This window comes from Macrosteles quadrilineatus, unplaced genomic scaffold (genome assembly GCF_028750875.1).
Source record: "Macrosteles quadrilineatus isolate MER2022 unplaced genomic scaffold, UCM_ALF_1.0 Scaffold_3__2_contigs__length_128488019, whole genome shotgun sequence".
Classification (NCBI taxonomy): domain Eukaryota; kingdom Metazoa; phylum Arthropoda; class Insecta; order Hemiptera; family Cicadellidae; genus Macrosteles; species Macrosteles quadrilineatus.
In genome coordinates this window covers 59,056,950-59,071,990 of record NW_026542596.1, presented here as the reverse complement: position 1 = coordinate 59,071,990, position 15,041 = coordinate 59,056,950, and the positions used below count along the sequence as shown (strand labels likewise).

Here is a 15,041-nt window from a genome sequence, read left to right as displayed (position 1 = left end):
TTTATTATTCCTACGGTACAAACCAATTTTCACAAATTCAACTAGTTGCTGACAGATAGAGTTTGAAAAACAAAAGTTAATACTTAAACATAACGGAAAGTTAATAAATATACGTCTTATAACACTTAAAACATATATTTACGCTTATACGGTTACTCACAAGACGGTAAATATACAAAAGATGGTAAGTGGTGATCGATTTCGATTGGACACTCCAATTATCATCAGACCCAATAGGCAAATGACGACTTAAACATAACAAAAAACAATGGTACTATTTTTCAACGACCTTCAATGTCAATTGATCAATTAATCAATCAATTATTTAAGATGGGGTCGCCAGTAATGTGTTTAAATGTTCAAAATGAATGTGATTTTTAATTGCAATTTTTCTACAGCTATCCAAGAAGCAAAAATGTGACAGTTAAATATTCAGAATATGTTCTTCAACGTTCCCAACCTTGAATTTGTCTCTGTCGCGGTTAAAGAAGCTTGACCGTAACACATATTAATTTATTGACATGACCTGAGTATAGAAAAACTATATTTAAATTAATTTACTATGGCACCTCGATAAATAAATATAAGATCATTCACCATTTGTATTTTAAGTAGATATTTTGGAATTGTTTAAAATTAAATTTAAACTCACTATGATTTTTTCATCCAACCGCCTATAATCTGTTACATGATGAATCGCCTAATGCTATGGAACGATGATTGAAACATTGAGTCATAGTTCATCACACCATTAATGACTCAATCAATATGGATGTTGAACCATTCTGATGGACATATTGACGTTTACTCGATACATGTTCTACTTATTAAAGCATGATGAATATTGCCATTTTCCTTTTTTCCAAATGCAAAAACGACGAATTACGTCACATCAAGACATCTAAGCACACATATGTGAATATTGTAAGTTGATTGTGATATATAAATAAATCAAAATGTCTTTGATTTCAAAAGTCTCTAAGCACAAGAACTGTTTTACAGAGTAAACTCAGATCAATATGACTAACAAAATATACAACAATTCAGGGTGAATGGTCAATTTAGTGGGTTACCCGTGCAGTTTTGCTACAGACATAAATCAGCTGTTTGCAAGGGCTATTGTTTATAATCTCAACGATTAGGTACATAATGGTCTACTTTCTAACTATTGAAACAAAAGATTTTAGTTTTTAAGGGTCTAAGATTATTAAGCTTGAAGTAATTGGTAGGCTGAAGCTGTTTAAGATTACGTTTAAATAATAATGACACTAAGACATTCCATTTGTGTTGAATACCAAATAAATTAATTTTTTTTCGCTCCCTATACCACACATATATATATGTATATGGAGAAAGAATTACTTTAGTAAAAATTATTGAGTTTGAGTTTTGAGTGGATATATCCATTTTGGGTCCCAATGAATTTTAAAAGTTGTTTTCGAAGTGGATGTCTTTGTGCGTGTGTGGATGTGTACAGAGCTACAGACCACTCCTGTAGTCCGATTTTGATTAAATTTGGTATGTAGGTACCAATCCATGGCATTTCTAAGGGTTTTTTCCATTTTTTATTTTGATTTTAATGGGGGTTTTCTCTTAAAACCCATAAAATAACGGGAAAATCAAATTTTCTCAAAAATAGTTCTAACGATTTTGATAAAAATGAAGTATGTCATAGTACTTTTGATTGTGAACAAAATGGTACACAACTCCATTTCCGTAAAATTGTGGTTCAAAAGTTATTGCACCTTTTGTGACTTTTTCCTACAAAATTATCATAGTTACTCCTACTTTGCCCATGATAAAGGTTGTTGACAATTTTATGGGTGAATCTATGTGTCAGATTGCTGACATTGTTCATTTATGTATATTTTCGCCACTCAATATCCTGTTATATGGTCTAAAGGACCTAGTTCTACACTTTGCCGTTCTGCAGCGCCACTAATCAATACAAGGCCGGTTCCTCAATTTTTCCGAGAGATATCGCCCATGGTATTATCTGTATGGATTTGTCCATTTTGAGAATTTTGCTTTCGTTTATAGATGCAGGTGCTTAAAAATAGTTTTGGAAATTTTACGATGCAGATTGATTTAGAGAGCCAACTAAAAATTGGGTTTATGTTAAAAGAAAGTAATTTAGGACTGAAATAATAGACAAGTATTAAAAGCTAGAACGAATAAAAAAAAATGTAAATACTGTACTATTAATCGTTCTTAACCTAATAAGTTCAATCAAATAACATCGAATAAATATTTACTCTATTGTCTTAAGTCACTCGATTGGCTTTATATTTTTTAAATCAATGTATCTTAGTAAGCCTACTTTTATGCCTTTAGTTTTTAATTTTCTCTGTTTACCTTTGTATAGGTACTCTATTGCCTCATTCAATATGTTAATATATCCAACCAATACGCTATTAAATACGTTAATTAAAAAACGTTATTAAATATGCTATTATGATAAAAAAAAATAAATATAAATGCTCATAATTTACTTTATAGAAATTCTAGTTTTAATAATTTTAGCTATTACCGATTGAGAACTATATGTTTATGATTATGACCAATTGATTTGTTGATTGAACGTAAGTTGTTTTTAAATAAAAACGGTATAGGATGTTTAAAATTATAAATTCATCCAAACTATAAATCTTACTTTTCACCTAACCCTTTGACCAATCTTTTACTTTTTGATACATAATTGCTCATCGTTAGTAGGCCAAAAATTTAAAGTTAGTTATAAATTGTTTGGATTTTTTAGACTGCACTCAAACTGTTATTGATGTTATCGTGATTTCCACACAGCGATGTCGTTATTCTTTAAAAAAGGATCTAGATAAAATAATTGAAAAATGACTGTTTAGTTGGTACACTTAAAACTATGCTTTGGCTTAAATTCATCGAACAAATTCTAATAACTTTCAGAATAATTTGTTTTAACGCACGTACTTTTGTAAGGATTTAATTTTCTTTTGAGTAAGACGTAAGATAGTATGGTTATTAAAAATATGGTTTATCTAAAAACAATGATATCAGTTGTTAGCAGAACAAATAATATCTTAAAATAATCATCCTTACAAAAAATATTGCAATATTACCTACAAACAATCATAATGTAATATAACCAAGAGCTAAAGTATGGGTCATGAATTGACAGTTACTTTATACTGGAGAGAAAGTAAATTATATTTTTTTCTGTAGAATCTTTCCTGTGAAGAAAATATTTTTCATCAGATGTTTACCTTACTCGCCGTAATCTTCATAAAACCTATGTAAAACAAAATCAATAATTTGTGTTTGGCTAAGGTTTTCCTTTTAGACATCCGTTAAACAAACGTTAAACCACGTTTTCAACTAGCTCATTAAGTGGGACAAACAATTAAAACTAGAAACATAAATGTTTTGTCAGATAATTAAAAAAAATGTTAATACATATATATACGGCATATTACAACTATAACGGTGGAGAAACTAAATATTGAAATATACAATAAACGAATAATGATGTTATGATAACTGCAAGTGCAGAATATGGATAATCAGACATCATAACTATACTTTAAAGATGTTACCCTTAGTTAAAGTAATAACATAAAACCAACGTATATGTATAAAAGGACTCTGGGATTCAATGACAGTATAAAACAGCTCTATCTAAAACATCTTAAGCAAGAAAAGCACTAAAAGTGAATGTTTCTGAGCGTTTTTCCTCTCAATGGTTCACTAAAACTTATCAAACTTCTTTTACTAACTTCTCCAAGTGTTCTTGACAATACAAAAGGCTTTTGTTGAGAACTTTGTGTTGCGCTGGATAAGAGCACTATGTGGATATAAATCCTTTATTTTTAATTGAATTCTTTATCGTTACAAAATATTTTATGGCCAAAGCTGAGCAAGAAATATCTATAGATGAAACAAATTTGTAAATCGTTATTCTATCATAGATAAAATACGGTGTATTTTATAAAGATACGAGATAGACGAAAATTTAGTAAAATTATATCACATTTATAACAATGCTGTGTGTGGAAGGAACCCCTAAACTTGTTAAAACTATTAGGGTGTCTTGCAGTTCCCTTGAATAAATCTTTAGACTTTTTATTGATTCTTTGCAGTACATAATCATTTGTAATAGGCGTATTTTATTACTTATAATAAGGAAATATAATTGTATTTCAGAAACCATGAGCAGATCACTTAGTAAATTAAAAAGTAGCATTTTTATTAATGGTTTTCTGCTTTGAACATTACAGCATCTATAAAACTAATGTCGATCTTAAGAGTATGATTAAAATCTCAGGGGAAGAAATTAAGTTAACTGTTTGAAACTATTAAACCTCTATGGACCTTATAAAAATGAGAGACCGGCTTGGGTGGAAGTTGACGGCATTATTGAGGTTAATGGGGATTGCACATAACACCTGTTTTGCTACTTTTTACATTAGTATAGAGGAGGGAGATATACTTTGTTGCTTTTATTTCGTTTTCAAATGGGCATATCGTGTTGCAATACATATATATATATAACAGATATAACACAACATAACATAAAAAATAATAATATTAGTAGTAAAAAGTAAAAGCGCTGATTTCTGCAGCTTTGCAATTTCAAAATTTTCACACAAATTCTCTTATAACCTTTTAACTTAAAAGATAAAACCAAGAAATTTAACTAATAAACATAGATTTAAATAACACTTGTGACTTTTAGGTACATCAAACAAATTTAGTAACCGGTAAAGACCATCTATAACCAAAGAAAACTTTTAGAGTAAACAAGTTTTATTCTTTATAAGCTAAGACTACCTACTGTAATACTTTAGCGAAGACCCTGAATTCTTAATCGTCAAGGACAGTTGGGCCCATTTTCGTTAAAAACCCACTGACATCTCTCTGAATTAAAACGTAAACTATCTGATCAGTAGGGGACTTTGAACAATGATGGACAAACAAAACTATATACAAGTATATTTTTCAACTTTAATTATTTCTCTACTCGTTCCCGCAGAAAATTCAATTCCTCATTGAATGAGTGAGTATTGGCTCCATCGATCTGCTTTCCAATCAGTTGTTGCATCGTTGTTAATGGTTGTAGCCTCCAGTCGTTATCTATGTTGTAATAGGAGGTTGATTGAAAACCCACGTGTAAAGTGGAAAACAGAAACTAAATTGACTCGAGTTTTCGCAGTATAAACATGTGTTCAATATCAACTGTTTATATAAACATCTATTAGCGGTTTATGGTTAATTGACTGCCATTAACTCTAATCCGTAAAGATGGCTTGTTAACAAACTAGGAAAGGTTTTATATTATCCACTCATCTATAAAATGCTTTTTTTATGAAATTATAAAAAAATTTCTCTTCTTTGTTTTATTTTTGGTAAAAAATGTGCATATTATGGAGTTACTAAGTACGGCTACAGATTATTTAGAGTAGAAACCATAAAAAAATATATTTATTTTTGACAAGCAAATTTTTAATGCACGTTTTTTATTCTTAAAAGGGATTTACGAAATCCTATTTAAGTCCTGGTTGATAAACTTATCGCTGACATAATGTTATGGTGCTTGCGATGGAGGATGCTGTGATAATTAATTATTGAAATTTACATATTTGTATTAAGTAATTATTTATGCTTTCCTCCCCACTTGTGTTGTTTAAAGCTATAATAAATAGGAATTTATTTTTATAACTAATGGCAAATGTTTGTTAATTAAAAAAAAAAAAAAAAACCATACCGTACCAATAAATAAGTTCGTCATCATTATATTTGTATTTTAAAAAATCTGAAAAACTAAACGATGTACCATAATAACTATTACTGAAGAAAGACTATGTGTTAACGACAGGAAAAAATACAGTTTCTTATATGATTGATTAAAAACATACACACACACTCTTAATGAAACTTAAAAATGTTTTCAAAAAAAGAAACATAATAAATTGTTAATATAAGCGACGTAGACTAGACAAACTGACGGAACCCAAGACGTGCCACGTTGGAAGAAGTAACAGCTGCTCTTGTAAGTTGATTACAACAGTCAAGTTGCGGAGGCAACAGGTGCGACGTCACGAATCGATGATTGGCCACGTGACTTCCCCCACCACTACTACCTTCCCCCACCACCGACCACACCGCCACTTAGGTGAATCACTGTTGCCAATCACTCACTGATTGAGATCGCCTGTTTACGTTCGTTATTGATCAAGTGCAGTTTTATTGGCAGTGATTTGTAGGATTAGTTTTTTTATACATTTTTTACTTTACGTTTCCAATTACTCAGGATGGTAGTCATTTTATAACATTTCCAATTTAAATGTTTTTGCTTTGGAATAAATATGGACTTTTTTATTTGACGATGTTGACAAAATCCACTATCTTTTGATAGGTCAAAAGTGGGCCTAGACCGTCAGTATTGGGCTTGAATGGTCATGTCAAAAGAAAAAGCTGGCCCATGTCAGTAGAAAGACTACACAAATATTCTCACCTCGTTCTATACTTACCTTGCGTTCATATTTAGCCTACAGTACACATACTTGAGTGGCTATCTTACGTAATGATATTAAAAATTAGTACAAAAACTAAGTTCATCGAGCGTGTTTAAAACTAACATACTTGACATCAGTACAATTATAGACAAATAGAATTAAATATAGACCAACAACAGTGCTGGGGTTAGCATAAATTCTGGCGGCCACCGCTGGGAGCGATATGTAGTTGCGGCGAACGAGATACGTAACTACATGGCACCCCCAGCGGTGGACGCCAGAACTTATGCTAACCACAACACTGCCGCCAGTTTATATTTAACTCCAGTTGTTTATGGTACAGTGCACAACAAACACCATACCTAGTTTGCTGGGCTGGGCCAGCGTTGTGAAGGCGTCCTTGAAGATGCTAGCAGGTTGGTTGGGATGCTTGATGGCGTTCATTCGACGGTTGATCACCCCCGCTGTGGTCGCCGCTGGGCACTCGCCCCTCTTGGGCCTCGGCTGCTCGACCGGCAACACCCTCCGCCTCCTCTTAGGCAGCTTTGACCTTGCCTGGACATAATACAAACATTTTATTACGTAAGTTTAAACCGGTTATTTGTGTATTCCTTGGTAAAAATTTTATCCTAATACAAAACGGCTGCAGAACAGCTGTAAACAGCTGTAGAACAATATTCATTGGAAATTAAAATCTTTAAATGAAACAATCACGGAGTGCTGAACGATACCAGGCTCATCAGTTACATACTGTGGCAGATGAGTCATTAAACTTGCTATAGCTTACAATAGGTTGTGTTTCAAGTTTGGCTTGGTTAAAGATTTACGTTTCTGATCTTAACTGGTAATTTCTACCGGTCCAATTTGTCGGAGTCTTAATTTATCAAAGTTTATTTGGATTCTTAAATTTGATACAAATTTAACATGGGAATATAATGTCTGGATATCAAATCTCTAACTCTATGATGGGCGTTGATGGACAGGTTACGTCAAAAGAGTTCTTTGGATATCGCCATTTGACTCATTATTCTGTAAGAATTAAGGATCGTTTTGATATGTGCTTCTTAAATAACTTCTTAATCAGCATCGCAAATGTTAAATTACCTGAGAGCACAAAAATACGTCAAATAATACTTGTAACAATTATAAGTGTTATTTGACGTATTTCCTGTTTTCAGGTATGTGGCTCATGGTCAGTAACACTTGAGTGATTTAATTTTGTAGGTAACTTGTTTTTGTATGAACTATATTTAATTCGTTACAATAGAAAATTACAAGACATAATTTTCACAAAGGTCCAATTTTAAGGTCGTTACCATTTGAAAGCTGGGTAAACCCTATCACTAATTGCTTCTGATATGCTACTGGACTTAACAACTTGGTGCTTTTAAGAATGTGTAACCAATGGTAACATATTAAACCGAATATACACTGTTATCTGTATAAACCCAACGGTTGTATCGAGATCATATTTGAAGTTAAATTTAATTAAGTCACAAAGCTTCATAGTGTCAAATGGTGTTGTCTGTTTAGCAGTTAAAATATCAACTGTGTAGGTTTTTACCATGAAAATAATAATTTTAAATACTTTAAACTGGACATTAAAAACTGTAAACCCTGATTTACTAAAAATAGAGCTACAGTTAACTTGAAATACTATACTTTTTGTACAACTCTATGAACATCAAAATGTTTCTAAATACAGTGCTTAAAAAATTAAAAACAAATACCACATTTAATTGATAGCTGTAGATGATGTGGTTGTATACAGGGAGTTAAAAAAGGTAGACATAATTTACGTAGTGGGTCAAAATAAAGAAAAAATCAAGTATAATATTTTGTCCAAAACCACTTCGTTAACCAGATATCCGCCTTTTGTATTATTTACAATAACATTTTCATATTTGGTTTTTTTTAACCAATCTTTATGAAACAATGTACGTATGTTAAAGTAGAAGAGAACCGTGTTAGAAAAAAATCATCTTGATTAAACTTAAAATTTCAAAATGGTGCCAAATTTACAATTAATAACGTAAACGACCATAAATTGCCGATCTTATGAAAAAATTTCAAGAACACTTTTATTTAGAATGTTTGATAACCATATCAAACGATACCAAGTTTTAAAAGTTAGAATAAGAAATATCGATAAAATACATTAGAATAAGGCTAGTCAGGTTTGCCCCAAGGAAGCTATTTTGAGGAATCACTACGTAAATTATGCCCCAACCTTTTTGAACATCCTGTATATAAGAAGACATGTTTGTCATTAAAAAAAACTTTTAACTTAACCAAAAATAACACCGATTTTTATTGTGACAATAGAAGGGTGACAAGAAGGAAAATCTACCTAAAACGCCTTCAATTCAATCCTGTCACAAGGATGTGAGACAATAAAGGAAAGGTCACAGAGGCTCGGAGATATATTTCTATCTTTATCGGAAAATCTTCTTTAGACGGTCTCAAGTGTGTTTCATAAGTAGGAATATCTCTCACAGTATGCACAAATCTTTCTTTTTTTAACTAATGTAAACAATATTTTTATCTTAGAACTTTAATAGTGTCACAACATTGTCAAGTTTGTATTGTAAAACAAACTAATGAAATTGTATTTATGACACGGTGCTTAAAATATAAAATTGATGTTTAAAAATATATCATTGCCAAATGTCATACTAGCTAAGGTTTTGAAGAGTATTGATTGGGTATAGGTTGTGAAGGTCCATAATACGTATTCTAACTTATTCCAGTATACCTACACTTGCACTTATCGGTTTTTCCAATCCGATTTAATGATTACCTAGAAATTGGTCATCATATTTAAATATCGTATATTTCTGTTGCACTCCTTGTGCGTTTACTTAAGTTTGAATACATTGGACACAGTTAAAAGAGTTTATTTATTCATTATAATGATAACACTACTTAAAATGAAATAACGTATACATACACTTTGAAGTTATGACTTATCTAATTACTGATATATTAAAAGTACAATAGACTTTTTTTATGACACGTTTTTATACAAGAAAACTACTTCGTTCGAATTCTTTTTCCACATTTTATAAGAACTCTGAGATAAATTCGCTTTTGATGTATTGATTCCTTATGCTTTTTATCGGTCGGCGACAATTCATTTATTTTGAGACCACCGATGGTTAAGGATTGCAAAAACGAAAATCAATAATGCATATAATTTATTTCTTTGATGCCTTTATTTTCGTGTGAGTTCATAATTCTGCCAAAATTATCCTCTAACAAGATGTTTTGTTGTAATATGTATTAAAATGTGTGATTCTACCTTAAAAATAAAGAAAATAGATTGCTGTAGCTAAATTTTATGCTGTGCATAAGTTCATTAAGGCAAAAAATTCAGTTAAATAAAGAAGATGAGCTTATATTGTTCTGTTGAAGAATAATATTGCAACAAAGTTGTTTCATTAGGCTAACAATATACAAAGAAATACTGTAATTAAAATTTAATGAAAAATGTAATATATCAATACTACTATTAAAACTCGGTTTTATGCTATAATTGTTATTATTCACAACGATATTGATTTTGATTGTTTAGGACTCCTTCATAACAACCTTAAAACCTTGGCAGAAAAAAGCAATACGAATAATGTTTGATACCCCTCTTTATCAAACATAGAATTTGATTCTACCATGTATATTCATTTTTCATCACTTACTATCTGTCAAAGAAAATCTATCTTTGTTCCCAAAACGTAACGAACTTCACAATTTATAATACAAGAAAATGTAACCAGCTTGATATTCCGATAGTAAGATTATCAAAATATACTAATAGCCACAAATCCCTCCAAGTACAGCTCTTTAATAGGCTACCTGTACTGTTTCAAGAGCTTAACTTGGTTAAATTAAAAAAATAAATTGGCTGATTGGCTTCTTGACAGAAGTTTTTATTTGGTAGAAGAGTTTTTAGAATATCTAATATAGTAGTTTCCTTCCTGTTACAATTTAGGTTCTAAAAATACACTAGACCTAATCCATAGAAAAATACTAGTATTTGTTGGGACGTTGTCCATTACTTGTATGTAACTAAATTGAAGATATTCTTATTCTTAACCTATCAATCTATTTTTTACAATCCAGTTGATAGTGTTTGGATGTCATAACACTTGAATTATTGAAGTATAATTCATAAACTACAGGTAAATGGCAGAGTTCAAAACTTGGGCACTTGATTTTGGTTTCCTGACTTATAATTCGTGTATATTATACCGGTCAAAAATGTCTGCTGACAACTCAATTGTCCGTATACTAATTAAAATCAAACCAAATAACTTTAAATCCGCTGCTAAAGCATGTAGACAGGCAAACTTGAGGAAAAAGAGAACTCCATTTCTTAAAAAAAGATCATTGTGTCACAGGAGAAAATAAATTTAAAAAAACACTTAAGTTATTAATATATTATTATAATATTAATATATTAAGCTTAAAAAAATGAAGTTGCTACTTAAAGCTATGCTAGAAATTCACTTAATAAATGTTTTAGTTACTAACTATGTTAAAATTAACGGAAGAGCAGAATATTAAAGTCGAATAAGACAGTCTCCTGGGTAGAAACTTAGTGGCAACAACGCGATCCTCTGAACAAACAAACTTTACTTATTTAACTTCATAAATATAACTAGTTATCACTTATGTGTGGCCTAAAAATGTTGCTGCAAAGTGGTGTTTTCAAATTATTTAAAATATAGTACAAATCTAATTGGTTATAAAACATAGGTTCTGTTGTAACAAATGTAGCTTTGGCTACACAATAGTTACTCTGCGAAACGTTTAATTTTGTCAAATCAATCTTGTATCGTTTGATACAAGCCTTTTTGTTCAAGTCTTAAATTAAAGTTTATTGGGTTCAAATCAGTAACACTCAGGCAACCCTATAAGAAATATTCGTGTCCGTAAATCTTCCTGACTATCGCTGTTCGAAATAGATTACATTTTGTAAGGGAAAACTTTTTAGATATACAAATCCATGACAAATTCTATAATTTTAATTCTATATAGAGTGAACCATGGTTATTAAAGTTACCATTATACTTTGATTCGAGGGTACCTAGCCTATTTAAAGTTATTTTACAACTAACATTTCGTAATGGTTTGAACAGTTAAAGTTCAGTGTGGTGAATATAGCGGAATTCTATCGTGATAGTCCAGGTAATAAATAGAGTTTAGTCTATATGTGTACTATATATAAAAATGGTACAGGCTCCCTGTACCAATGAAAAAGTGGATACAATCTTATAAGTATCTTTTTAGATCCTTATTATTGGTAGATGATGTGGTTGTATACAGGGAGTTAAAAAAGGTAGACATAATTTACGTAGTGGGTCAAAATAAAGAAAAAATCAAGTATAATATTTTGTCCAAAACCACTTCGTTAACCAGATATCCGCCTTTTGTATTATTTACAATAACATTTTCATATTTGGTTTTTTTTAACCAATCTTTATGAAACAATGTACGTATGTTAAAGTAGAAGAGAACCGTGTTAGAAAAAAATCATCTTGATTAAACTTAAAATTTCAAAATGGTGCCAAATTTACAATTAATAACGTAAACGACCATAAATTGCCGATCTTATGAAAAAATTTCAAGAACACTTTTATTTAGAATGTTTGATAACCATATCAAACGATACCAAGTTTTAAAAGTTAGAATAAGAAATATCGATAAAATACATTAGAATAAGGCTAGTCAGGTTTGCCCCAAGGAAGCTATTTTGAGGAATCACTACGTAAATTATGCCCCAACCTTTTTGAACATCCTGTATATAAGAAGACATGTTTGTCATTAAAAAAAACTTTTAACTTAACCAAAAATAACACCGATTTTTATTGTGACAATAGAAGGGTGACAAGAAGGAAAATCTACCTAAAACGCCTTCAATTCAATCCTGTCACAAGGATGTGAGACAATAAAGGAAAGGTCACAGAGGCTCGGAGATATATTTCTATCTTTATCGGAAAATCTTCTTTAGACGGTCTCAAGTGTGTTTCATAAGTAGGAATATCTCTCACAGTATGCACAAATCTTTCTTTTTTTAACTAATGTAAACAATATTTTTATCTTAGAACTTTAATAGTGTCACAACATTGTCAAGTTTGTATTGTAAAACAAACTAATGAAATTGTATTTATGACACGGTGCTTAAAATATAAAATTGATGTTTAAAAATATATCATTGCCAAATGTCATACTAGCTAAGGTTTTGAAGAGTATTGATTGGGTATAGGTTGTGAAGGTCCATAATACGTATTCTAACTTATTCCAGTATACCTACACTTGCACTTATCGGTTTTTCCAATCCGATTTAATGATTACCTAGAAATTGGTCATCATATTTAAATATCGTATATTTCTGTTGCACTCCTTGTGCGTTTACTTAAGTTTGAATACATTGGACACAGTTAAAAGAGTTTATTTATTCATTATAATGATAACACTACTTAAAATGAAATAACGTATACATACACTTTGAAGTTATGACTTATCTAATTACTGATATATTAAAAGTACAATAGACTTTTTTTATGACACGTTTTTATACAAGAAAACTACTTCGTTCGAATTCTTTTTCCACATTTTATAAGAACTCTGAGATAAATTCGCTTTTGATATATTGATTCCTTATGCTTTTTATCGGTCGGCGACAATTCATTTATTTTGAGACCACCGATGGTTAAGGATTGCAAAAACGAAAATCAATAATGCATATAATTTATTTCTTTGATGCCTTTATTTTCGTGTGAGTTCATAATTCTGCCAAAATTATCCTCTAACAAGATGTTTTGTTGTAATATGTATTAAAATGTGTGATTCTACCTTAAAAATAAAGAAAATAGATTGCTGTAGCTAAATTTTATGCTGTGCATAAGTTCATTAAGGCAAAAAATTCAGTTAAATAAAGAAGATGAGCTTATATTGTTCTGTTGAAGAATAATATTGCAACAAAGTTGTTTCATTAGGCTAACAATATACAAAGAAATACTGTAATTAAAATTTAATGAAAAATGTAATATATCAATACTACTATTAAAACTCGGTTTTATGCTATAATTGTTATTATTCACAACGATATTGATTTTGATTGTTTAGGACTCCTTCATAACAACCTTAAAACCTTGGCAGAAAAAAGCAATACGAATAATGTTTGATACCCCTCTTTATCAAACATAGAATTTGATTCTACCATGTATATTCATTTTTCATCACTTACTATCTGTCAAAGAAAATCTATCTTTGTTCCCAAAACGTAACGAACTTCACAATTTATAATACAAGAAAATGTAACCAGCTTGATATTCCGATAGTAAGATTATCAAAATATACTAATAGCCACAAATCCCTCCAAGTACAGCTCTTTAATAGGCTACCTGTACTGTTTCAAGAGCTTAACTTGGTTAAATTAAAAAAATAAATTGGCTGATTGGCTTCTTGACAGAAGTTTTTATTTGGTAGAAGAGTTTTTAGAATATCTAATATAGTAGTTTCCTTCCTGTTACAATTTAGGTTCTAAAAATACACTAGACCTAATCCATAGAAAAATACTAGTATTTGTTGGGACGTTGTCCATTACTTGTATGTAACTAAATTGAAGATATTCTTATTCTTAACCTATCAATCTATTTTTTACAATCCAGTTGATAGTGTTTGGATGTCATAACACTTGAATTATTGAAGTATAATTCATAAACTACAGGTAAATGGCAGAGTTCAAAACTTGGGCACTTGATTTTGGTTTCCTGACTTATAATTCGTGTATATTATACCGGTCAAAAATGTCTGCTGACAACTCAATTGTCCGTATACTAATTAGAATCAAACCAAATAACTTTAAATCCGCTGCTAAAGCATGTAGACAGGCAAACTTGAGGAAAAAGAGAACTCCATTTCTTAAAAAAAGATCATTGTGTCACAGGAGAAAATAAATTTAAAAAAACACTTAAGTTATTAATATATTATTATAATATTAATATATTAAGCTTAAAAAAATGAAGTTGCTACTTAAAGCTATGCTAGAAATGCACTTAATAAATGTTTTAGTTACTAACTATGTTAAAATTAACGGAAGAGCAGAATATTAAAGTCGAATAAGACAGTCTCCTGGGTAGAAACTTAGTGGCAACAACGCGATCCTCTGAACAAACAAACTTTACTTATTTAACTTCATAAATATAACTAGTTATCACTTATGTGTGGCCTAAAAATGTTGCTGCAAAGTGGTGTTTTCAAATTATTTAAAATATAGTACAAATCTAATTGGTTATAAAACATAGGTTCTGTTGTAACAAATGTAGCTTTGGCTACACAATAGTTACTCTGCGAAACGTTTAATTTTGTCAAATCAATCTTGTATCGTTTGATACAAGCCTTTTTGTTCAAGTCTTAAATTAAAGTTTATTGGGTTCAAATCAGTAACACTCAGGCAACCCTATAAGAAATATTCGTGTCCGTAAATCTTCCTGACTATCGCTGTTCGAAATAGATTACATTTTGTAAGGGAAAACTTTTTAGATATAC

General features: G+C 30.5%; 1 protein-coding gene across 1 annotated transcript in view; it reads right to left on the bottom strand.

The window, feature by feature from the left end:
- The window catches only part of LOC128990453 (potassium voltage-gated channel protein Shaw-like), a 268,138-nt gene that overhangs the window by 11,820 nt on the left and 241,277 nt on the right, over positions 1-15,041 (bottom strand). Inside the window, exon 8 of the mRNA XM_054412819.1 lies at positions 6,851-7,043. Within this exon, the coding sequence (XP_054268794.1) occupies positions 6,851-7,043 (193 nt within the window). The remainder of the gene's footprint in view (positions 1-6,850; positions 7,044-15,041) is intronic.